The sequence below is a fragment of the Salvia miltiorrhiza genome, chromosome 3, assembly GCF_028751815.1.
Source record: "Salvia miltiorrhiza cultivar Shanhuang (shh) chromosome 3, IMPLAD_Smil_shh, whole genome shotgun sequence".
In the NCBI taxonomy this organism is placed as follows: domain Eukaryota; kingdom Viridiplantae; phylum Streptophyta; class Magnoliopsida; order Lamiales; family Lamiaceae; genus Salvia; species Salvia miltiorrhiza.
In genome coordinates this window covers 176,761-200,910 of record NC_080389.1, presented here as the reverse complement: position 1 = coordinate 200,910, position 24,150 = coordinate 176,761, and the positions used below count along the sequence as shown (strand labels likewise).

Below are 24,150 nucleotides of genomic sequence, written 5' to 3'. Positions count from 1 at the left end.
GATTCTGGCAAGTACATATTTCGGCAAAGTTTTGTTTTTAATTCGAAAAGTGCCTTTTTGTAATAATATCATAAATTTAAATATTGGTAGAGTTTTGGCAATTTTTCATTTCGGCAAGTACATATATCGGCCTGTTTTTTTATTGAATAAAAATCTGCCGATATATGTACTTGCCGGTATTGGCAGTCATTATTTTGGCAAAAGTTTACTTTTTAATTCGGCATGAGACTTGTTTTAATGGCATGACGTAATATTTTCGTATTATGAATGACATTTGTAACATTTTAGGTTAATCATGGAATTTGATTTGAATGAGTCTCCTTTTGATGATGTTGGCTTTGAATACGAAGCATTGGTTACTGATGAACCATATGTAGAAGAACCTATTATTGAAGATGTAGCAAGGGATGAAGATGGTGAAGATGGTGAGCAAAATTTGGAAGATGAGATTCAAAATTTGAATGATGAAGATTTTGACTTGGTGGATGAATTTGAGAAAAAATTAGAACCAGAGTTCCCCGTGAAAGATCCCGATGTTGCTCACTTTATATATTGTGAGTATGGAAGACTTAAGGGCTTTAGTGTGACAAAACGTAAGCAAGGTTACTTTGATGGTACTAGAGTATGTTGTTACAAAGAATTTGTTTGTGGTTGGCATGGGAAGAGTGAAGCGAAACCATTAAATGAAAGGCTGCCAACTTTCAAGAAGCAAGTTCGGAGATCTTTATGTACGGCAAAGCTGAGGGTGTCACGCAAGAGAGAGGGGCAGTGGAAAGTTTCTTCTTTCTACAAACAGCACAATCATGATTTGTTTCCCAGTGAGCAGTCCTATTTGCTACGTTCAACACGTAATTTGTCGAAGGCTAAGAAAAATTTGATAGAAGCAATGAACTCGGCAGGCATTAGCGTTGCTAGGGCTTGTAGATTCATGGAGAAGGAGTCCGGTGGTCCTCAAAATTGTGGTTTTACGAGAAAGGATGCATATAATCATATAAATGGCCTTAAGATGAAGACGAAAGTGGAGAATGGTGATGCAACGTGGCTTGTTCAATATTTTACGACGAAGGCAAATAGCGAGCCGTTCTTTTATTGGGACTTTCAATTAGATGATGATGGCCACCTTATGAATTTCTTTTTCAGAGACTCGCGCAGCTCCTTGGATTATGAGTATTTTGGCGACGTCTTATCGGTGGATAGTACGTATCGGACAAATAAGTACAAACTTGTTTGTGTTCCATTTGTTGGTGTCAACCACCACTTGAAGAATGTTCTGTTTGGCCTAGGATTTTTATCAGATGAAACAACCCGATCGTATGAATGGTTGTTAACTACTTTTTGGACCAGCATGTCTGCCAAAGAACCGGAGGTTATTTTTACCGATCAATGCCAATCTCTTATGAATGCAATTGATTCTGTATTTCTGACTTCTAGTCATCGTCTTTGCCAATGGCATATCAACCAAAATGCGCCATCTCATTTTGGCAAATTGAACGGGAGTGCTACTTTCAAGAGAGCTTGGTTTCACTGTATGAATGGATGTGATACAGAGACCGAATTTGAAGAGGCTTGGAAGGCTATGATTGATGAGTATGGCCTCGGTGAGCATAGATGGTTTAATACCATGTATAGATTGAAGAAAAGATGGTCGTCTGCTTTTACAAATCACAGATTTTGTGCCGGGCTACATGCAACCTCACGGAGTGAGGTAACAAACAAAGTTCTGAAGACTATTTGTAGTGCGAGCACATCCTTGCATGATTTTGTGTTTAAGTTTGATGAAATTCAAATTGAATGGAGGCGTAAAGAAAGTGAAGAGGATGCACTATGTATAGGAATGCCTGGGCTATATGTGGATCACAATGAACTAATGAAGAATGCAGCTAAAGTATTGACGAGAAGTGTTTTTCGTAAATTTGAACATGAGGCCAAATATTCTTTGAATGTGGATATAATCAAAGGTCCATCAAAGTATGATTCGGATGACCTTGAATTCATTGTGTCCTCAGGTTGTGTTGGTGGGAAGCAGAGGCATATTCAATTCAACAAGGAAAGTTATCTTTCTACGTGCACTTGTCGCCTATTTGAAACTGCGGGATATTTGTGTTCTCACATTTTCAAGATATATTATCTTATGAATGTGAAAAACATTCCTAAACAGTATTTGTTAAAGAGATTTTCTCGGGCTGCCAAGGAAAGAATCTTGACGAATGTTAGTTCCGGCATTGGTGTTCCCAATGATTCCGACTTACATGTTTCTAGTTTGGCTTTCGTGAATCATCTCATGCGCATGACATATGATCTTGGAGAATATGCCAAATTGAACTGTGATAAACGTGGGCTTATTATGACCCGGCTTACGTCCTTGTGCGAGGAGGTTTATGGTTCGAGGAATGATCATAATGGGTCGCCAAGGGATCACCAAGAAGTGCCGAAAGGAGATGGTTCCAAGGGTGTCCAGAATGCCTCGGCAAGAGAGTGTCATGAGTTGCCGAAAAGAGCTGGTTCAAATGGTGTTGAGAATGCCTCGGCAAGAGAGCAGGATGAGTTGCCGAAAAGAGTTGCTTCGAAGGCTGCAGAGACCAACTCGGCAAGTAAACAGCATGAGTTGCCGAAAGGAGGTGTTGCATTTCGAAATCCCAAAGTCGCAAAAACACGTGGCGAAAAGAATTCAGAAATTATTCGTCATTGGGATAGAACAAAAAGTAAGGGGAAACGAAAAGTATCCAACAAAAAATCTGGTGAGTTTAAATATATGCACATGAATTTTTTTTTAACTTTTTTCACATATTTTCATGCTTAAATGTGTGAAGCAGGTTGTAAGATTCGTGGGTCGAGGAAACGAAAGTTCGATCAATCTCAAACTGCCCCGTCTGATAGTAATGCTATACTGTATGAAACTCCTTCGTTAATGCAAACTTGGGATAGTGCTTTTGAGTGGACACAGGCTGATGCACGGATAAACCCCACCCCTGATGAGGTTTATCAGGTTTTAATTTCTTAGTGCAACTTGTTTCCGTTTATTACAAGCTAATTTGTAATATATTTATATTCAGGCACAATTGCGTAGATTCATGAATATTCATGACAATGAAGCACGGATAAACCTTATCCCGTCTGATAACTATCAGGCTTTAATTTGTTTCTGCAACTTATTTTCGAATATTACATGCTAATTTGTGATGCAACTCATATTGTTAGAAAATTAATTTAAGTTAGTCTTTTGAATAATGCAGAACTTGGACCTGGAGTATAGTCTTTCAAGGAATTGAGAGCCCATTGTATACATTTTTTGTCCGTTTTTGGTATGTACAGGTTTGTGTGTTGTTTGTTTTTTAATTCCAAAAAAATAGATGTTGGATTGTGATATGTACAGCCTCTCAAGGAATTGAGGTGTTTTGTGTTATGTGTTGGGCCCTTTGTGATATGGACATGTGTGTGCTTCGTTGTGAAAAATGCGGTTGAATTTTATGCAGTAAGTTTATGTAAATTTTTGGGTATTGACTGACATTTACTTCATAAAATTCAACCAAATATATATTTCAGTGTTTTGTCTTTTGTATATTATGACCTCGCTATTATGAAATGAAAATATTATATAACTGAAATATATTGTACTATTGGTTGGGGAGGCTAGGCGTTGCTGGCAGGAAGTTATATTCTGAAGCCATATTATATGTGTTGTTTTTGCTGCAATGGCTGAAATGTACACGACAAAATATCTAAAAACATACTATTTTGTTGTCCTTCTAAATGGACTCCATTTTGGCAAAGATGCTGACTATGGAGTCCATTTAGAAGGTTTGGCTACTAATATTCTCCTATTCCCGACACTTCAACATTTGTCAATTTTTTTTTTCAATTTTTCCCAAAACATATAGTAATTGCCAATATAATAATTGTTGAAATACATAGTAATTTCCGGATATAATTGCCGAATAAAATATAGTAATTATCTATCATACAATGTCTCTTTAAAAATAAAAAAAACTGCATCTCTTTAAAAATAATTTCAAAATTAATATTTTTCATGATTATAAAATAATGTTGTTGCCGAACTAAAATAATGTCTGCCAAGCATTAAAATTGGCTGGCCGAATAACAGCTGCCGAAACCATGGAAAATGGTGATATGCATTACAACTGTATTTTGAAGGAATAAAATAAACATATAAATTCTTTTTAAAAAAAGATAATTTCTTATAATTGAACTTGCTACTATTTAGTTCACATAATCAACATACTTTGAAAATTAATATTTTTCTTAATTATAACTTTAATAATATATATAAATATAAAAATATTGTTGCCTAACTAAACTAATGTCTGCCAAGCATTCAAATTGGTTTACCGAATAATAGCTGCCGAAAATTTGGAAAATCGTGTAATGCATGAAAACTGCATTTTGAAGGAATAAAAAATATATAAATTCTTTGAAAATAAAGTATATTTATTCACATTAAAATTGCTTCTATTTAGTTACATAATAAACATACTACGAAAATTAATATTGGTCATAATTATAATTTAATAATATAGTTAAATATAAAAATATTTTTGCCGAATTAAACAAAATTCTGCCAACAATCAAAACTTTCTTGCCAAATACTAGCTACCTAAAATATGAAATCTCGTGAAAGGAATGACCACTGATCATTGATAAGACAATATATATATATATATATATATATATATATATATATATATATATATAATTTTTAAAAAAATAAGAGAAATTTAATCAATTTCAACTTGCTTGTATTTATTTCACATAATATACATGCTTCAAAAATTACTATTTTCAATAGTTATAAGTTTAATTATATATTTAAATTTAAAAATATATTTGCCGAACTAAATTATTATATGCCGAGTATTATAATTTTATTGCCGAGATTACTTGCCGAAACCATCGAAATGTGTGCCACTATTTAGTTCACATAATCAACATACTTTGAAAATTAATATTTTTCTTAATTATAACTTTAATAATATATATAAATATAAAAATATTGTTGCCTAACTAAACTAATGTCTGCCAAGCATTCAAATTGGTTTACCGAATAATAGCTGCCGAAAATTTGGAAAATCGTAATGCATGAAAACTGCATTTTGAAGGAATAAAAAATATATAAATTCTTTGAAAATAAAGTATATTTATTCACATTAAAATTGCTTCTATTTAGTTACATAATAAACATACTACGAAAATTAATATTAGTCATAATTATAATTTAATAATATAGTTAAATAAAAATATTTTTGCCGAATTAAACAAAATTCTGCCAACAATCAAAACTTTCTTGCCAAATACTAGCTACCTAAAATATGAAATCTCGTGAAAGGAATGACCACTGATCATTGATAAGACAATATATATATATATATATATATATATATATATATATATATATATAATTTTTTAAAAAATAAGAAAAATTTAATCAATTTCAACTTGCTTGTATTTATTTCACATAATATACATGCTTCAAAAATTACTATTTTCAATAGTTATAAGTTTAATTATATATTTAAATTTAAAAATATATTTGCCGAACTAAATTATTATTTGCCGAGTATTATAATTTTATTGCCGAGATTACTTGCCGAAACCATCGAAATGTGTGCCACGAATGACCGCTGAACCTTGATAAGATAAATGTTGAAAAATGGGGTTACTGCGAATGATTACATAGACGGACGTTAAAGCATTTATGTTTATTTTGAATTTAAATTTATTCAACCATATAAAGTTAAAAATGCCACGTGGCGCGCATCGGGAGTGGGAGTGCTGAGCACTTGGGTGTGGCATAGAATTTACCGGATTTGACATATAAAATCCCTCAGGATAAAATTATCGAAATTGTAATAATTCTTCAGGGTTTGCTAATTAAAGCTCGTGAAAATGCTTGAATGCTAAATTAAATAAATATGCTATGCATATGAATTTAATAACTAAATTTACAAAAGTTTTTGTAAATCACTTTTGTTGGAATTAAAAATAAATTCTTTTTCTCAATTCGGCGTGAATTATCTTAAATCTAAGTTCAAAATTATTCTAAACTTAGCTCGAGGAAATGGGGTATTACATGTGTGCACCGGGCAAGCACACAGTTTGGTTTGCAGTGCACCTGTTAAGCACTTGCGGAGTGGATTGTTGGTCTAATCAACCAACCGTGGATGTAGGAAAAAGTTTTCCGAACCACATAAAGTCTCTGTGTTGTTTACAGCTTTCAGTTTTACATTCTTACTTGTGTAATTTCAATTGATAAACTGAACACTGATTAACTGCAAAGAGCAACCTAATAACCAACAATGTGCTCCACCGAGGCTATTGCGAAACTAAGTTTAATTTTCGCTGCGTATGATATCAGTCTGACTGACCTATCTTCTGATAGTCAGGAAGAGTGTTATCATCTCTGTTTTAGCAAACTCGACTGAAGCCCATAAGTGCATCAGTTAAGTTCCAGTAACTTAACCGATAACTCCTTACTGAAGAGAGTTCAGTATCAGTCGTCAACCCTGTTTTGTTCAAACTGTTTTCAGTTAACAGGAGTCGTTGTTTGCGTGTAAAGTTTTGTTTTGATCTCTGACTGAGATCCCTCTGATTGAGGTTTATTTAAAAATAGCCCATAGGTGTATTCCCACCCCTCATACACCTATTCGAGACCCTCCGGACCTAACAATTGATATCAGAGCAGGTTGTTCGCAAGAACACTTTGTATCTGATTAGGTTCTAATTGAACTAGATCCTTTTTCTCAAAGGTCTCGAAAAAGTTCTCTTTTTCTTTTCATGCTTGCTATTTGTTCTATCTGCTGTTATCTGTTCTCTCTTTTTTTGATGGAAACTAACCACAACAGATTATCTTCTCTACCTATGTTTAGTATTGAAAAATACGACATATGGAAGTTTCGGCTTGAAAGCTTCCTCACCGCCCAACATTGCCGAATGTGGGAAGTCATCACCAACGGACCAATCATCATAAACGAAACTGTCAAAAGAGTTCCTGTTGATCCTCATCAGGATCCTTACGATGAGGTCCAGCCCAAACAAAAGGCAGACTTCACCACCGAGGAAAGGAAGCAAGATGAGCTAGACAACCTCGCCAAAAGCATCATCTTCGGCACTGTTCCCGACAAGCATGTCATGAAGATCATCAAGTGCGGAACTGCAAAGGAGATGTGGGACATTCTGGAAAGAATGTGCGTAGGTTCCGAGGAAATCAAGGAGAATAAGTTGTCCATAGCTTGCCAGAAGTTCGACTCCTTCCTCATGCTCAAGAATGAATCTGTCGAGGAAATGGAACTTAGATTCAACCAAATTTTGAATGAAGTTCAATCCATTTCCAAAGACAAATACACTCAACGAGAAATCAACCTGAAGATTCTTCGAGCACTGCCACGAGGAGATTGGCAGATCTACTTAGTCGCTCATCAGCATAAGCCTGGATTCAGTCAGCTCCCGATAAACAAGCTTTTCTCCGACCTCATGGCAAATGAGTTCGACCTTCAGAGAAATCTTGGAATCAAGAAGGTTGGAGGATCAGACGAAGATGGTCCATCAACCTCCAGAGGAGCAGCAATGAAAACCTCAACGAGAGAAGGCAAGAAGCAGATCAAGGAACCAACGGAACTCAACCCTGAGGACTTCTTCAGTCAATATGCTTTGTTGACTGAAAAATTCAACAAGATGGAGTCCAAGTTCCGGAAGTACAGAAGGTTCCACAAGAAACACTACAAAGGAAAAGAAAGAGAAAGCAACTCCAAACATTCCACAGATCGAAGCGGAGAAAGGAAGTCAGCCGCTTACAACATCAAAGACATGGAATGCTTTGGATGTAGAAAGAAAGGGCACTTTCGAAATGAATGCCCTGATCTGACTCCAGCTGAGCGCAGAGAGCTGAAAGCTAAGAAAGATCGCAGCTTTTCGAAGAAGAAAGCGATGGTTGCTGACGATGCTGATTCTTCCAAAGACACATCAGAATCATCCGACTTCGACAGTTCTTGCTCAGACGATGAGAGCCGAGCCCTGATGGCCAATGAATCAGAAAGCGTGGCTGACAACAGCTACGACAATGGAATGAATGGCTCAGAGGTAATCTCTCATTCAAAAACTCCTTATACTGATAACTTCCTGATGCTTTCAGGAGACCATTCAGAATCTGGAGATAGCTCATCCGATGAAACTGACGAGTTTGATCAGCTCATGACTGATCACTGTCAGTTGAGGAAAATGTTCGAAGATCTCCTCAAGCTGAATCAGAAAATGGACAAGGAGATCAATGATGAACGAGCTAAGAATCAGACAATCATCTACTTTCCGGATGAAACTTGTTTTGATCAGCTAATCATGGAGAACAGTCGACTGGAGAAAAAGCTCAGAAACTCCAACTCAGAATATGAGAGAGCATCTCATGAGATCAAGAGGCTCAATCACAAGCTGGAAGAAACAGTCAAGAACTGCATGATGCAGTCTCCCATGATGAGCAACTTTCCATCAAAAGGTCTTGTTAAAAGCATTGGAGGAAAGGTTGCAGCTGACAAAGGAAAAAGTGTCATGATCATTTCAAAGCACGATCATTCTGAAATCACAACATCAGAAGAATCAAGAGATCATGATATGGATGAAGTTCGCAAACGCAGACTGATGGCAAGATCAAATGTTCCACCTCCACGGAGCTACAGACGAGCAAAGGAGGCCCCCAACTACGGCTGTAAATGAACAGAGCTACTCGCAAGCTATTCGAGATTCGGCTCGAAAAAAGCTCGTTCGAAGCTCGATTCGATAATAAACGAGTCGAGCTCGAGCCCAATTTCGAGCTCGAAATTTTTATAGAGCCGAGCTCGAGCCTGACAGTGCTCGGCTCGTTGAGCTTGCGAACATGTTCGAATTCGATTGTTCGCGAACATGTTAGCGAGCCTGTTCACGAACCTTCAGTCGAGCCTTCAATCGAGTTAATACACGAGCCTTAAATGAGTCGAACTCGAACTCGAACTCGAACTCGTGTAACATATTAATTAAGAAGATTTTCTTAAATTTATAACAAATTCGAGCTTGAACACCATATATACGAACATCTAACGAGCCGAGCTCAAGCTCGAATTCGATATTATCGAGCATCACACGAGCCGAACTCGAACCGAGCCCGAGCTTAGTAAGTGGATGACGAGCCGAGCTCGATCATCAAGATAAAAGCTCGAATCGAGCTCGAGCCGAGCTCGAACACCCGAATATTTAAACGAGCCGAGCTCGAGCCTGCTAGTATTCGGCTCGGCTCGGCTCGGCTCGTTTACAGCCCTACCCCCAACCAGATCACTCTACTGAGAAGACTGGAAAGCAGATTTCAGTCAAAGATCGGGGAAGGAACATCAGGAGCTAAGAAGAATCTTCCTCATCTGTCTAGGGGGAAGAAAGGCCACATCAGTCAGAGACTGACATCAGTTCAGTTTCAGAAGGAACAGCATCCATGGAGACAAATCAATGTTGAGTCCAGTCGAGCCAAACGACATTCACGACGACAAGCAACTGGACATCAAATGACTCATGTCACACGATATCAGTCAAGTCTCCATAAGTCTGCAAAGACTCAAGTATCTCAAGGAAGATACTTCGCCGAGCAAAGAAGACCTCAACCACTCATCAGACATAACTGCTACAAGTGTGAGGCCTTCAAAGGAATTTCTCAACAGAAGAATGATAGTGTGCCAACTGAAGCGCCAACAACGTCAATCAGACAATCAACAAAGCGCAAGAGATCAGCCAGACCAATTCTGAAGCAGATATGGGTTCCAAAGGGAACTCGAGCTAACATTGAAGGACCCAAAGCTTGATTGGGTGCCTGAAGCAACTCTTCCTTGCAGGTCAATGTCAATAAACATAAAAAGAAGGAAGAGGTCAAAGCTTCAATCAGAACATGGTATCTGGATAGTGGCTGCTCAAAGCACATGACGGGCTACAAAGAATATCTATCTCAGTATGTTGAGAAAGCTGGATCCAAAGTTGCATTCAGAGACAACTCAATCGGAGAAATAAAAGGCTACGGTGTGCTCAACATGGGTAACGCCAGTATCAGTAATGTCAGCTTTGTTTCTGGTCTTAAACATAATCTGTTGTCTGTGAGTCAATTTTGTGACAGCGGTTTCACAGTGAAGATCAAGAAGGATGAATTCACTGTTAGAAATAATCAAAAGAAGGTGGTTCTGAAAGGATTCAGACAAGGAAGTCTCTACGTCGTTTCTTGGGAAGACAGCCCACCAGAAACATGCCTCATCAGCAAGTGCAGCTCGGAGCTCAACTGGCTGTGGCACAAGAGACTCAACCATCTCAACTTCAAGACGATCAACAAGCTTGCTAAACATCAACTGGTAAAAGGTCTCCCTTCTATTGTGTTTCAGAAGAAGCAAGAATGTGAAGCATGCCAAAGAGGAAAGCAGACGCGAAAGTCATTCAAGTCAAAGTCAGGACACTCCTCTGAAAGAATTCTGCATCTACTTCACATAGATCTGTTTGGCCCTATCTCTCCAAGAAGCTACAACGGCAGAAAGTACACCTTAGTAGTTGTGGATGATTATTCACGATACACTTGGGTGGTCTTTCTCTTCAAGAAGAAAGAGACTCTGGAGGAATTGCCAAAGCTGCTGAGAAGATTGAGCGTTGAAAAGAAAGTCAACATCATCAGCATCAGATCAGATCGCGGGACTGAGTTCCTCAATACTGTCATTCGTGAGTATTGTGATGAACAAGGAATCAGTCATCAAACTTCTGCAGCAAAAACTCCACAGCAGAACGGAGTTGCAGAAAGAAGAAACCGGTCTTTGAAGGAAGCAGCAAGGACGATGCTAGCCGAATCAAAACTCCCCTTGAAGTTTTGGGCCGAAGCAGTCAACAACGCATGATACACGCAGAATCGCTCCTTCCTCACTCAGAGACATGGAAAAACTCCATACGAGCTATGGAAGAACATAAAGCCTTCGATTGCCTACTTTCATGCTTTCGGTTCTAAGTGTTTCATCCACAACAATGAAAAGAAGAGGTTGAACACTTTTGATAGCAAGGCTGATCCAGGAGTCTTTCTTGGATACTCTGGAACAAAACGTTCGAGCAAAGCCTATCGAGTGTTCAATTCTCAAACTCTTTGTGTTGAAGAAACACCTCATGTGGTCTTTGATGAGTCTACAGATGATTTCAGGCAACAGGAAACTGAAAGGTGTGTCCAGAACACTGAAGGTTCCAAAGCTGAAATCAACAACACCGAGCCCTCTACTGTCTTGGTGTGGGGACCAGGCAAAGATGAAGATACTGAGATGCTTCAGTATCAGAAGATCAACCAAAGGTCTGAAGTTCAGACTGGAGCCAATGCAGATAGCATCAATCAAGGGGGAACTCCAGTTGCTGAAGAGCGAGTTGAACGTGCAGAAGCAGCTCCAGCTCAACTCTCCCCTGCTCCAGAAGGTGTTCAACACCTCAGAACCATTCTGACCGAAGAAGCCCCACCATCTCCAGAAGAGATCAAGAAGTATCGAAGCTGGTTTGAACTCCATTCAAAGGAGAACATCATTGGAGAACCATCAGATGGCGTCAAGACTCGGAGATCAATGTGCAACCTCGTCTTCGACATCAATCAGAACTGCATCAACGAAGATAAGATTTTCAGCTGTTTCTTATCATCTACAGAGCCCAAGGATATTGAAGAAGCTCTGAAGTCTACTTATTGGGTCATCGCAATGCTAGAAGAACTCAATGAATTCAACCGGAATTCAGTTTGAGAGCTTATGGATCTACCAGACGATGCAAAGGTGATTGGCTTGAAATGGATTTTCAAGAACAAGGAAGACGAAGAAGGAAACGTTGTGAGAAACAAAGCAAGGCTTGTAGCAAAAGGATACAGTCAAGAAGAAGGAATCGACTACGACGAAACGGTCGCTCCAGTTGCCAAATTGGAAGCAGTCAGACTCTTCTTAGCCTTCGCAGCTCACAAAGGTTTCAAGGTACACCAAATGGATGTCAAGTGTGCATTTCTCAATGGAGTTCTCACAGATGAAGTCTATGTGGAACAACCTCCAGGGTTTGAGGTTGCTGGACCAGAAAAGGTGTACAAGCTGAAGAAAGTGCTCTATGGATTGAACCAAGCACCAAGAGCGTGGTATGATACTCTCTCGGAGTATCTTGTTGAACAAGGTTTTAAGAAAGGATCTGTGGACAGAACTCTGTTCACTCTCAAAGAAGGAGAAGATCTTTTGCTTGTTCAGATTTATGTCGATGACATAATTTTCGGATCCAAATCCAAACACATGTGCAAGAAGTTTGCTGACATCACGACCAACAAGTTCCAAATGTCCATGATGGGAGAAATGAATTGCTTTCTCGGATTGCAAGTCAAGCAGACCAACGAAGGAATACTGATCAGTCAGTCCAAGTATGCCAAGGAACTGATAGCCAAGTTCGGTATTCAGCACATGAAATCAGTCAAGATCCCAATGAACACAAACTGGAAAGTTGATCCAGGTTCAGAAGGAAAATCTGTCTCTTCGACGAAGTACAGAGAAATCATTGGATCTTTGCTGTATTTGACTGCGAGCAGACCAGACATCTCATTTGCAGTCGGGGTATGTGCAAGATATCAATCAGATCCAAATGAAGCTCATTTGGATGCGGCGAAGCGTATACTAAGATATCTCAAAGGCACACCCAATTTAGGATTGTGGTATCCAGCAGACGACGACATCAAGCTCACCGGATATTCAGACTCAGACTTCGGTGGATGCAAGCTTGATCGCAAATCAACCTCCGGAACATGTCAATTCCTAGGCAACAAGCTCATCTCTTGGTTTTCAAAGAAGCAGACTTCAGTCGCCACTTCCACAACTGAAGCTGAATATGTTGTTGCCGGAAGCTGCTGCTCACAAATCCTGTGGTTAGTCCATCAACTAAAGGACTATGGGATCGACGAAAAGGAAGTTCCTATCTATTGCGACAGCTCCAGTGCTATTGCATTCTCCCAGAATCCAGTTCATCACACCAGAGTTAAGCATATTGCTATTCGACATCACTTTATCCGTGATCATGTCGAAAAGAAGAATATCTCTGTGGAATGGATTCCCACTGCTGTTCAGAGAGCGGACCTGCTGACCAAGGCTCTTCCAGAAGAGAGGTTCTATGATCTATGTGGAAAGATCGGCCTCATCAACCCTGAAGAGTGATGTTGTGTTTGAAGATTTTCTCAAACAGTCATGCTGACTGGTGGTCAACCAACTGCTGATTCTACGATCGCCAACATGGAAAGCAATGAAGTCAGAATGCTCATCTGAAGAAGAAGTCATCCTGCTGATTCAACCAGGATCAAGTGGTATCGACTAACTACAATGTTTAGTCGATCAGTAAGTAATTTAAAAGCTTACTTATTAATCAGTTATTTCAGTTATGAGTTTTGAGTTTTTAGTTCAAAATATTTCTCTAACTGATCAATTTCTTTCAAAAACTTTAACTGATTGTTGGAAATTGGAATATCCGAGAAGGACAAGTGCTTTAAAAAGGAAAATCTGTTTTGATTGAACATGTCCTGATCTTTTGCCAAAAATCTATCCAACCCCTTGTGCCTCTGTGTTAAAATTTCTTGAGAACCTCATTGACATGACAAAATGCAATGATGCCTCTCAACTTTTTGAAGTCTCAGTCCTCCGCAGTGACGGCGGACGTGAATTTTTCTTCAAATACATTTTAGGCACTGTCTTCGAAAAACTTTTCATCTTCTTACGTGGTACACATCTTGTTTATTTATACTATGCTGTCTTCACTATTTTTCTGCATCAACTAACAACTCTCCACAGCCTTCACTGTGAGAAAAACTTTCAATCTTTCCAAAGTTGCAGAGAAAAATTGTTCCGACTAAAGGAGAAATCTATGACTGCAAAGTCATGTAGTGGGAGAATGACGCTCACATACCTGGTCTTCACCGGACCCTTCCATTGGATCACACCGTCTCTCCGACGTCAAAGTTTGCTCTACCCTCACTTGTATCCAGTGAAGCGAGCGTCTTCTATCCTCATGCCCGGTGCATCGGCTTGAAGTACCTGTCTAAAATAGGACAGACTTCATCGTCTTCACCGAAAGGCCTCTCGCCTTTCGTGAAGCTTCCATGCGGAGCAACAACAATGAGCAGGAGCTCGTTGTCAACCGGCGCTACGTCAACAGTGGAACCGTCACAACTACCACTGAATTGACGTCCCCTCACCCCTCGAAACCACTATTTCTCTTCTTGTCTCCCTCATCATCTCACTCCTCTTCTCAATCTCCTTCTAAACCTTCGCCTTCTACATCACCAATAACCCCAATATCTTCCTCCTGCGAACTTACCTTTGCATGGTCTTCGCTTCCTTCTTAGGTTCGTCCTTCTTTTTTATGTTGCCAAAAAGGGGGAAAGAAAGAAGAATAATCTTTTGAATTTAAGTTGGTTAAGCAACATGATCATCCTATTTCATCCGATGATCATGAGGAAGATTAGCCAAGAGGATAAAACCTCGTTTCAACGGAAAACAAGTGAGAGTGGAATAAGCTTAAGAACATGAAGACATGAAGACAGAAGATGAAGATCAAGAAGTTCAAGGCGCAGCTAAGCAGACTGCTGGAGTCCATGGGTTCCCCATGATGTTTTTGTTTTCTTTTTACTCCAATGTAAGTCTTGCTCTGTACCTCGACTGATGGCTTATCAGTCATTCTTTAATGAAAAGAACTTCTTTTTGATCTCACCCTGAAGACAATGACTCTTTGTCCAGGCTCTGATTATGTTTTTCTGTCTTCTCCTTGTTCTGTTTTAGAACTGTTTCGTTCTTAACTCTAAGTACAAGTTATTAGGTTCTATTGTTAAGGGGGAACTGTTTTCACCCCAGTTTTAGAACTTGTACTGTGAGTTCAGTCTTTTTGTTGTCTAGAACTGCTGTGTGGTTTTGGCATCATCAAAAAGGGGAAAATTGTTGGGAACCTTGTGGAATATCCTAACCCTTGTTTTGATGATACCAAAATTCATAGGTCGTAATTGTAATAGACTAGAATTGCTTTGAACTCAAGTGTTAGAGTTCTTTTCTAGTTTAGCTTGCGGTGTCGAAGACTGAAGACTGAAGACTGAAGAACGAAGGACTGAAGACTGAAGACTGCAGATACCAACTGAAGTATTAGTTGAAGAATCAGTTGAAGACTGATTACTTAATGCGCGCAATGTACTGATACTAAAGTCAAGTATCAGTTGAACATTCCTCCTAGGACTGATCTTCCAACGATCAGAGGAAGCCACGTACTCACAAAGTACAGCCGCATTAAATGCAGAGATCTCAGAATATCTTTATCTCTGCAGAGGTCATTCCTATCTGGTGGTTACTTTTCAGAGACGTCACATCTCCTGTCCATCAAAGAGAGCCGTTTCCACCCAGACAAGGAACCTCGAAGATTGAAGCCTCAGCCCAAATTCGAATTGCTCTCCAACGGAAGAAATCTTGAGGACGGTCTACGCCAACGGATCTATTCAAGAGTTCTCCTACAAATAGCGCTCGAGGATCACTTCAACCTTCACCGATTCAACGACATAAGCTAAAGCTCTGCCGAAATTGCTACTCAGCCTAAAGCTTAACCTCACCAAAGCTTGAATCGAAGAAGAGAATTCCAAAGCCAAAATCAGTCACTGCTGATTACACATATTCTCTTAGACCTTAGGCAAATATATCCTTACCTAAAGCTAAGGTCAAAACTAGCTTCAAAGAACTTGTTCTTTGTAGCATAGTTGTCACTCGTTCAAACCTCTCCCAAAAGAGTGTTTGAGTGATTCGAAGTTCAGAAAGGTTTTCTGACTCTGAGAGTTTTAGCACAGGTTGTGTTAAGCAAGAGAAGTCTTAGCATGGGGTAGTGTTAAGCAAGAGAAGTCTTGACACGGGGTGTGTTAAGCAGAGAAATCCGACGCGAGTGAAGCGTGGGTACTGAAGAAGGGTTTTCTTCAGTGGTACGGTTGTGTGCACCGGGCAAGCACACAGTTTGGTTTGCAGTGCACCTATTAAGCACTTGCGGAGTGGATTGTTGGTCTAATCAACCAACCGTGGATGTAGGAAAAGGTTTTCCGAACCACGTAAAAGTCTCTGTGTTGTTTACAGCTTTCAGTTTTACATTCTTACTTGTGTAATTTTAATTGATAAACTGAACACTGATTAACTGCAAAGAGCAACCTAATAACCAACAACGTGCTCCACCGAGGCTATTGGGAAACTAAGTTTAATTTCCGCTGCGTATGATATCAGTCTGACTGACCTATCTTCTGATAGTCAGGAAGAGTGTTATCATCTTTGTTTTAGCAAACTCGACTGAAGCCCAGAAGTGCATCAGTTAAGTTCCAGTAACTTAACTGATAACTCCTTACTGAAGAGAGTTCAGTATCAGTCGTCAACCCTGTTTTGTTCAAACTGTTTTCAGTTAACAGGAGTCGTTGTTTGCGTGTAAAGTTTCGTTTTGATCTCTGACTGAGATCCCTCTGATTGAGGTTTATTTAAAAATAGCTCATAGGTGTATTCCCCCCCCCCCCATACACCTATTCGAGACCCTCCGGATCTAACATTAAAAATAAAAAATATATAATTTATGAAAAAATTATTCAAATTTTTGTCTCATTTATTTACTTGCATAGATCGGTGCATTGGTCATATAAAATAATGGATCAATTAAAAACTTTTATAAAATGAGAGATTTTTTTTTTTTTGTACCTAATTTCAGTCATCATTGCAATAGATTATGGTATAGATGCACGTGACATTTTTACCCTTTTCCTATAAAGAAGCAAATTTTGCTTAATCTGTGTGAAAAGAAAAAATTTAATCCTGGCAGTCAATTTTGATCTTATCGAAGATGTATAATGGTTCTTAATTTTAATTTTAAGAGTGATTTCTATATTAATCATGTATATATACAGGGACGGACCTAGGAATTTAATAATGACCGGCGAGATTAATATATATAGATAATTTCTTTTAAATCATATATATATATATATAGGTAAAAAAAATGACCGAGCAGCCGATGGTGCCTTGCCTTTAGATCCGTTCACATATATATATATATATATGGAGAGGTTCAGGAAAGAACTAATAAATATAGAGAGACTGGAGAACTATTTTAAGTCATTGATTGGATCATCAAGATTTACGGTGGATGTATCATCTTAATGGATGAATGCAGAACTTGAGTTCAAATCCTGAAGGTAACAAAAAAAATTATTTTTTTCGGATGCAGTAAATTTAATAGCGGATGCATTAATTTGTATAGCAGATGCAGTATTTTTAATGGTTCTCTTGTTCTCACGAAAATTATGGTTCTCCTTAAAACCACACCCTATATATATAATACAAATCGAACCGGATAAAAAATAATCGGTTCATTCAATTTTTTTGGTCCGTTTGAATTTTGGCTCACCCCTAAATCCGTTTAGGTCTTAAAACAAAGCGAATGCCTCTCTAATTCGGAGGTAAGCGACCCATGAAATTGACTGAAGACAAAGAGATTCACGCTCTGAAAAACCTAAATAATCATATAAATGAACGGAAAAAACAAGGCTTAAAAATGACGTTATATGCAATTCGGCTGTGTAATGGGAAATAGAGAAGAGAGAGGAGATGCCTCTGTATTTATATATATCTCACTCCTCCCAAAAGATCTCACAACACAACTTGTTTCCACTTGCGCAGGTGAGAGGAGAGGAACCCTTTTATCATCTACCTTTTAACTTTAATCAACTTGCGATCTGCCACTTGCATATACAAACAATACTCAGCCGAGCCCTCAAATCCACAAGTTTCTTGAGTGAGAGAGAGAGAGCTTCTTAAAAAGGTGAAATCGTGGTACGATTCCCGACGAATGACTCGAACCCAGGACCTTAGGTTCTTGGGCATTAACCTTCTACCACTAGGCCACCACACGCACACCCTAATGACGAGTTTTGTTATATCAGAATGTGGGTTAAAGCCTCTTCCAAGAATCTATCCCAAACCAACAAATGGTCAGTCTTTCTCTAGCTATAATTTGAGAATTTCAAGACCTAATCAGTTTGGTTCTTCATCCTGTTTATGGAGTGGGATTAGCAAGGAACGTAATTGGGGTTTGAGAGTGAGTGTGTCATAGAGGATTCAGCAAGTGGAAGAAGAGAGAGTGGAATTCGACCAAGCTTTTACACCAAAACACGTGTATAGTTTCTCGCTTAAACAATATAGCAATAAAAATCAAGCTTCTTGTCTTATTCACATTAACTATTTTAACAATAAATCTTAAAAAAAAAATCATATGAACCAAAACCTATATAAATATAATAAAGGCAAGAGTAAAACAAATAAAAGTATAAAAAATTATTAAAGTATCTTCACATACTCTTATAACACAATCTTTAAAAAAAATCATATGAACCAAAGCCTATATAAATATAATAAAGACAAGAGTAAAACAAATAAAAGTATAAAAAAATATTAAAGGATCTTCACATTTATTCTTGAAGGGACATGCTCTTTAAGTTGCTCCTTTGCATAAGCCATTGCAAATACTCCATCTTCAACCTCGTGTCTATAAATGCGATCCCACTGCCGATGCAGATGATACTTGAAACTCCGTGGATCAATAATTATATTTTTTAGTGCAACATCCTTCTCCACAAAGTGCATAATCAACTCTAAATGATTAAACACGCCACGATAACCAACAAATTCTACTTCCTTAACGTGAACATTGACTCTCGGCCTCAGAGTATAATTTCTAGCACAAGCACCATCCAACGACTTGTCTTTCTTGCTATCTTGATGTACAGCCTAGGAGAAATTGAATGGAGTATAATATATGGCAGATAGAATATTAATCAATGTAGCTTAAAGTAGTAAAGAATTGAGATGAATTTCGTTGCAACAACACAAAATTACCTCCACCACAAATCTCTCCAAGCAAGGTGCCGCATTTATCAAATTAACAAAGGATAAGAGTGAATCTGTGTCTCTGTAATAATACCCAATGTTCACCACCAATTGCTTAAGGTTACACATCTCAACAGCTGAAACGAACTCCTGTGATTCCTGCGAGCATATATATATATATATATATATATATATATAGTGTAAACAAAAACAATCAAGAGTTAATGGAACAAATTAAAGAAAAGAAACAGCACCTCCCAATAGATGTGGGATGGATATATTTTCAACATCTCTAACTGTGGAAGCACAGGCGAAAACATGCCAACAACATCTTTCAATCGACTAGGACCAAGAAGCAATGCCTTGATCCAAAGTTTAGTAAGGAGAGGCACGTTGACCAGCACAAATGGTATTATCTTGCCGCTGTACTTTATAGTGACAACATTTGAATCCCGAAGCACGACTGATTTGAGATAGTGGCACAAGCTTATTTCAAGGCATTTAAACGAGGGAAAAGTTGCAACAATCTCCAGAGACAAAAGTGCTTGGGATCCAGACACCGACACTTGTTCGAGCAGAGGGCACTTCTCCAGAAACAACTGCACAACCTCACCGCTCACACTCACTAAATGCAAACATAGCTTCTTAAGCACCTCAAAATTATTCGGCAAATTCCCCCTTTTATATGGAAACTCGTAACACAAATGAGAATCGGGGTAAAATCTAGCAATACCCCTTGCTAGAGAGGTTAACCTCAACTCCAACCTCTCAACCTTCCTACTGAAAGCATAAGTGAGCCAATCATCGATCTTTTCTCTATGAGTTTGATTTAGATCGAAATACACTTTGAATTCCTCGAGATTGGACCTCTGATCCAAAAGCTGGTTCGACACTATGACGTGATCAACCCATCTAACGAACTTACACCTTTCCTCTTCCAATGGCTCTATACATGCCTTGTTCACTGATGGATCCGTGAATCCAAAATTTTCCATAAATCTAATAATCTTACGTACTGATTGTGTGCCATCAAAATCCATCGTCGTCTTACAAGTTAAGACCCACAAGTATCTCCATGAACTACAAAGTATGCTAGTTGCAGTAGCTTCCTTGGCCGTCAACAAAGACAATATCAACCCTAATACTTCTTTCGGTAGCACGCTAATTCGATCAACCTAATAAGTAATAATAGGTCAACAACAAAGCAAAACAGATACAGATAACTGGTTTCTGCAATTTCTTTTAAATTTCTACTTCCCTTTCTCATCATATAAACGTAAAAGACAACAAATTAAAAATTAAAATAAACAAGAGAACCTTGGATACATCTGTAGAGATGGCCAATCGCTCCCGCTTCTCTTTCAACATTCTTACACCTTTTTAATTTTTCAACCTGAAGAAAAGCTGTAGAAGCAAGAGCCGCTCGTATAAGTTGAGATTGAATAAAACAGTAAGGCACATATTACAGCAAGTCAGCAACAACCACGAGTTAAAAAACAGGGACATGAGCCGAAACTAAAAAACGAATGAAAGAAGAACCATACTCATTTGGAAAAAGTAATGCATCCCTAAGTTCTATTATGCACACTGAAGAAGACACATTATCTATACAAATTGCAAAAAAGTAATGCTAATGCCCCAAATACACTACTGGTCCTAACTCCTAACAATACCAAATAACATAAATCAATCCCAAAATCAATTCTTGGAAAATAATTACAAAAATCAGTGTTGCCGGAGAATGAGCAGGACTGGTCGTGGTGCTCGGGAAAGGAGAAAAAGTCGAAAGAGGCAGAAGGTGCTCAAGCGCGGAAAACTCGAGCTGCTCTAGCAGATGGTGCTCAGGCGCGGAAAAAACTGGGAATACGTGCCGGCGACGTGGTCCGGTGGGAAGAGGTCGCTGGCGGCGGGTCGTACAAACCAGAACCAGAAGGCAGAAGCTGTATTCGTGGGGAATGGAAGCCCTATTCTATTAGTTACAACTTAATGAAATTATAAATTGGTATCAATTTATATTTATATTGTGGATTTGCCTTATTTGGGCTTAATTAATTTGAGTTGTTAATCTGGTTATTATTATACAATTTTGTTTTAATTTAAGGGTGATTCTAAACGTATCCTTCAATTTTCTCATCATAGGCAATTATTATTATTATTATTATTATTATTATAGCCCCCTTTAAAGTTTATGATAAATTAATAAATTTTTAAAAAATAATTTCAAAGAAGATTAGTATATAATCTCAAAACTTTTATAACTCCAACATAACCTGGTGAAACATAAGAGGGTGGGTATCTATCTAATCGGTGAGTTGTGAAGAAATCGTGAGTTATACCTAGTTCTGATTGATCGGAGAAGACAAAGAGAGTAATCTGAAAGCTAGAACACGAGAGAAAAGCTACTGTTGTATTGAGAGTAAAAGATAGCGTAAGTACAAATGAGCACGCATGCCGTTATTTATAAATTACATGTGAAGGGTAATATAGTAATTTCAACATCGGAGCATGCGCCTTGCGTGATCGGGGGCATAATAGTAAAATCGCCTTCACGCGGGAAATTTCCCCGCGTTTCTGGTGATTCCTCTGGTGAGCATGATTCCTCTGGCGAGCGCGATTCCTCTGGCGAGCGCGATTCCTCTGGCGAGCATGATTCCTCTGGCGAGCGTGATTCCTCTGGCGAGAACCATCTCGCTGCTCCCCGTGATTCCCCTGGTAAAGTCATTCCTCTGTTCCGCATATATTACTCCTCATCAGCTACTCCCCCCTCTGGTCTGACTAGTTCGCTCTGGAATGGTGCAACTAGTCAGAGTATTCGCCCGCGTGAGTGACGTCATTAGCATTAAATGTCTGCCCTTTCTACAGTGCTTTTTCCGTATCCCAAGGTTACTTTTTCAGCCTTCGCGTCCTTTCGCCTCCCCGTAGAAATCCTCGTCCGTCGATTGCTTTTTTAAGGCCACGTGTCATTCATCCCGTATGTTGGTAGTTGCCTGCGTACCCTTTACTTAGTCGATTCGAATTTTTACTTTCCACTATTCATCTTCTTCAGTTTTTCCGCATTTTTTCGTCTGCGATTTCCGGCGAGCCTCTCCCTGTTCCGGCGTATTTCCTACGACCCTTCCGTTCCAGTATTTACTGTCGATCTTTCTTTGACTTAGGTAACTCGCGTATCCTCCTCTCCCGATATTTGTGTTTAGTGTAAAGTGATTTTGAGATTTGTTGGTGCTCTGATTGAGCGTGAGAACCCTAGGACCTTTTAGATTTTTTCAATAATGGCTTCCTCCTCCGCCCCTGTTGCCCAACCTGACTTTTTCCCCTCCCCTTCTCCCTCTCCCGTACCCTCTCCGGTTGATTCTCCCCTTCCTTCGAACCCTAGTTCTCCCCGCACTTCTCCATCGGCCTCTGGATCCTCTCTCCCCACTTCCGCAACCCCTAAAACTTCTAAGGGCAAGAAGAAAGCCCCTAGGTCACCCAAATCCATACCTGAATCCCGATTGAGCGTAGCAAACATGCACAAGATGTATGACCTATGTAAGCGGCCTGCAGGTTTGGAATTCGAATCCCAATCCAAAGCCCTAAGGCCTGCTTTCGACAAACTAAACATGAATATGGTGGTCATCTGGCGAGCCCAGATAGATGCCGGTCTGAGGCTTCCCCCTCCTCCACTTCTAGTAAGCGTAGCCAACCACTTCAAAATCCCCTTCTATCAAATAGCCCCCTCCGCCATTCGGAGGTTATACTGTTTTCATATCCTTTGCACCACCCATGGTGTTGTAGATACTTTCAAATTGTTTGCCCAGACCCAATCCCTAAGATTGCAGGGGGGCCCCTGTATAGCTTTGCCGTGCGTAAGAAATATCCCGCTCTTTTCCTGAGTCCCCTGAATTCCTATGATAACGACTTTCTCCACTCTTACTGTTATGTGATGACCACTTCCGGTACTTGGCACCAGTATGGCGCCCAAGAGCTGCGATGGCATACCTCCCGCACCAAACACCAGCCGGCCTCCCAAGGAATCCCCTCTGATCACGACCTGGGAGTGCTGAGCAACCTTAATGCCCTCCACATCCAAGAGCCATTCCCCTGCAAAGATCTCACTGAAAATCCCTCGGCTTTGGCAGCCAATGGCCTGTTTCCCCTGTACCCTCCTGGATCCATAGGTAAAATAGGCATTAGTAGCGTATGTGAAAATTATTTGTTACCTTGCTTTCATTGATAAGGTTGTGTTTGTTTTCAGGGATGTCGTGGAGGAACAAATGCAGGTCTGAACTTTCCGCCGACCGTCCCTCGGGCGAAGATGGCCAGGGCTCTGGGCAGCCCGTGGATGATGGGGTGGATGTCTATAAGCTGATTCATGTGGTCCCAGAGGAGACTATTCCGGCACAACACTTCCCCCCTGGCAAGGGGAAGGACATGGATGTGCTTCTTACCTTTAGCCCGGACAGCCAGAGGGCAAAGGGCTCTGGTTCGGGCCAGAGTGGAGGGCAACCCATCATTCCTATGGTGGATGTTGAGGATGCCGAGGACGTTGAGGATGATGTGCCCCTTATCCGATCACTCCGCAATATTCCTACTCCCGGGTCCCGAGTGGTCCAAAGGAAAAGGAAGTCTGCCGCGGAAGACCTTGCGGAGAGGCGTCGCAAGGCGCACCTCGAAAAAGGCAGCAAGCTCGTGGACCCAGAAGTTGGGCTGGCAAGTGAAGCGGAGGCTGCCTCCGTGGGTGCTAAAAGGGGTAAGACAGTGGCCTTGCCCGAGGAAGAATCGGAGGGCCCTGGCCTCAAACCAGTCTCGTCCCTAAAGGAGCGTGACTTCGTTAACACCCTTCTCTCCCGGATCCATCCCAAGGATAGGGAGTCCACGCAGAAGATGGCGAAAGCTGCATTGGCGAATTCCCTTAGCCGCCTGGTGCTTCAGGTACCCTGCATCCATTAACAAGTTTGCATTTTTATATTTCTGACCTTTTGATTTCCCTGCTTTAACTATTTTCCCATCAATTCCCTGCAGCTGGAATCCCAGGTCGGGGAGGTGGTCCATTGCATCGATGATTACGGTGCATTGGAGAAGGATTTGGAGGCAGAGAGGAAACGGACAGAGGAACGCGACGAGCAAGTTGCTGCTACTGTGAAGCAGTTCAGCAAGGCAGAGGCGGAAGTGGCTGAGTTGCGGGCCAAGCTTGCACAGGCAGAAGTGGAGAAGGCCTCCTTGGCCTCTGAACTGGCGAGGGTGACGAAGGAAA

The 24,150-nt window shown here is 39.9% G+C and overlaps 3 protein-coding genes across 4 annotated transcripts in view; 1 reads left to right on the top strand and 2 right to left on the bottom strand.

Moving 5' to 3' along the window:
- LOC131016908 (uncharacterized) overlaps positions 1-24,150 on the bottom strand; it is a 1,184,262-nt gene that overhangs the window by 1,025,183 nt on the left and 134,929 nt on the right. The gene's annotated exons all lie outside the window — the stretch shown is intronic.
- LOC131015723 (protein FAR1-RELATED SEQUENCE 5-like) lies at positions 929-3,173 on the top strand. Its single transcript, XM_057944143.1, has 3 exons — positions 929-2,702; positions 2,814-2,986; positions 3,054-3,173. Exons 1-3 carry the CDS (start codon positions 929-931, stop codon positions 3,171-3,173), a joined length of 2,067 nt encoding a protein of 688 aa, XP_057800126.1.
- On the bottom strand, positions 18,342-20,929 carry LOC131016873 (putative F-box/LRR-repeat protein At3g58880). 2 transcript variants are annotated; one of them, XM_057945655.1, is made up of 5 exons: positions 20,638-20,929; positions 20,235-20,321; positions 19,172-20,092; positions 18,927-19,076; positions 18,342-18,818 (listed from the first exon to the last, which is right to left on the bottom strand). In XM_057945655.1, exons 2-5 carry the CDS (start codon positions 20,283-20,285, stop codon positions 18,483-18,485), a joined length of 1,458 nt encoding a protein of 485 aa, XP_057801638.1. In that variant the 5' UTR covers positions 20,286-20,321; positions 20,638-20,929; the 3' UTR covers positions 18,342-18,482. The 2 variants fall into 2 exon arrangements, with proteins under 2 accessions (XP_057801638.1, XP_057801637.1); XM_057945654.1 differs by having other exon boundaries at positions 20,235-20,907.

Excerpts from the sequence above, each read along its gene's own strand:
- LOC131016873 (XM_057945655.1), bottom strand. The coding sequence starts at position 20,285 with ATGTTGAAAGAGAAGCGGGAGCGATTGGCCATCTCTACAGATGTATCC. Across the intron at positions 20,093-20,234 it reads TCTCTACAGATGTATCCAAG|GTTGATCGAATTAGCGTGCT; the intron begins GTTCTCTTGTTT and ends ATTACTTATTAG. Across the intron at positions 19,077-19,171 it reads CATCCCACATCTATTGGGAG|GAATCACAGGAGTTCGTTTC; the intron begins GTGCTGTTTCTT and ends ATATGCTCGCAG.
- LOC131015723 (XM_057944143.1), top strand. The coding sequence starts at position 929 with ATGGAGAAGGAGTCCGGTGGTCCTCAAAATTGTGGTTTTACGAGAAAG. Across the intron at positions 2,703-2,813 it reads TCATTGGGATAGAACAAAAA|GTTGTAAGATTCGTGGGTCG; the intron begins GTAAGGGGAAAC and ends TGTGTGAAGCAG. Across the intron at positions 2,987-3,053 it reads CCCCTGATGAGGTTTATCAG|GCACAATTGCGTAGATTCAT; the intron begins GTTTTAATTTCT and ends ATTTATATTCAG.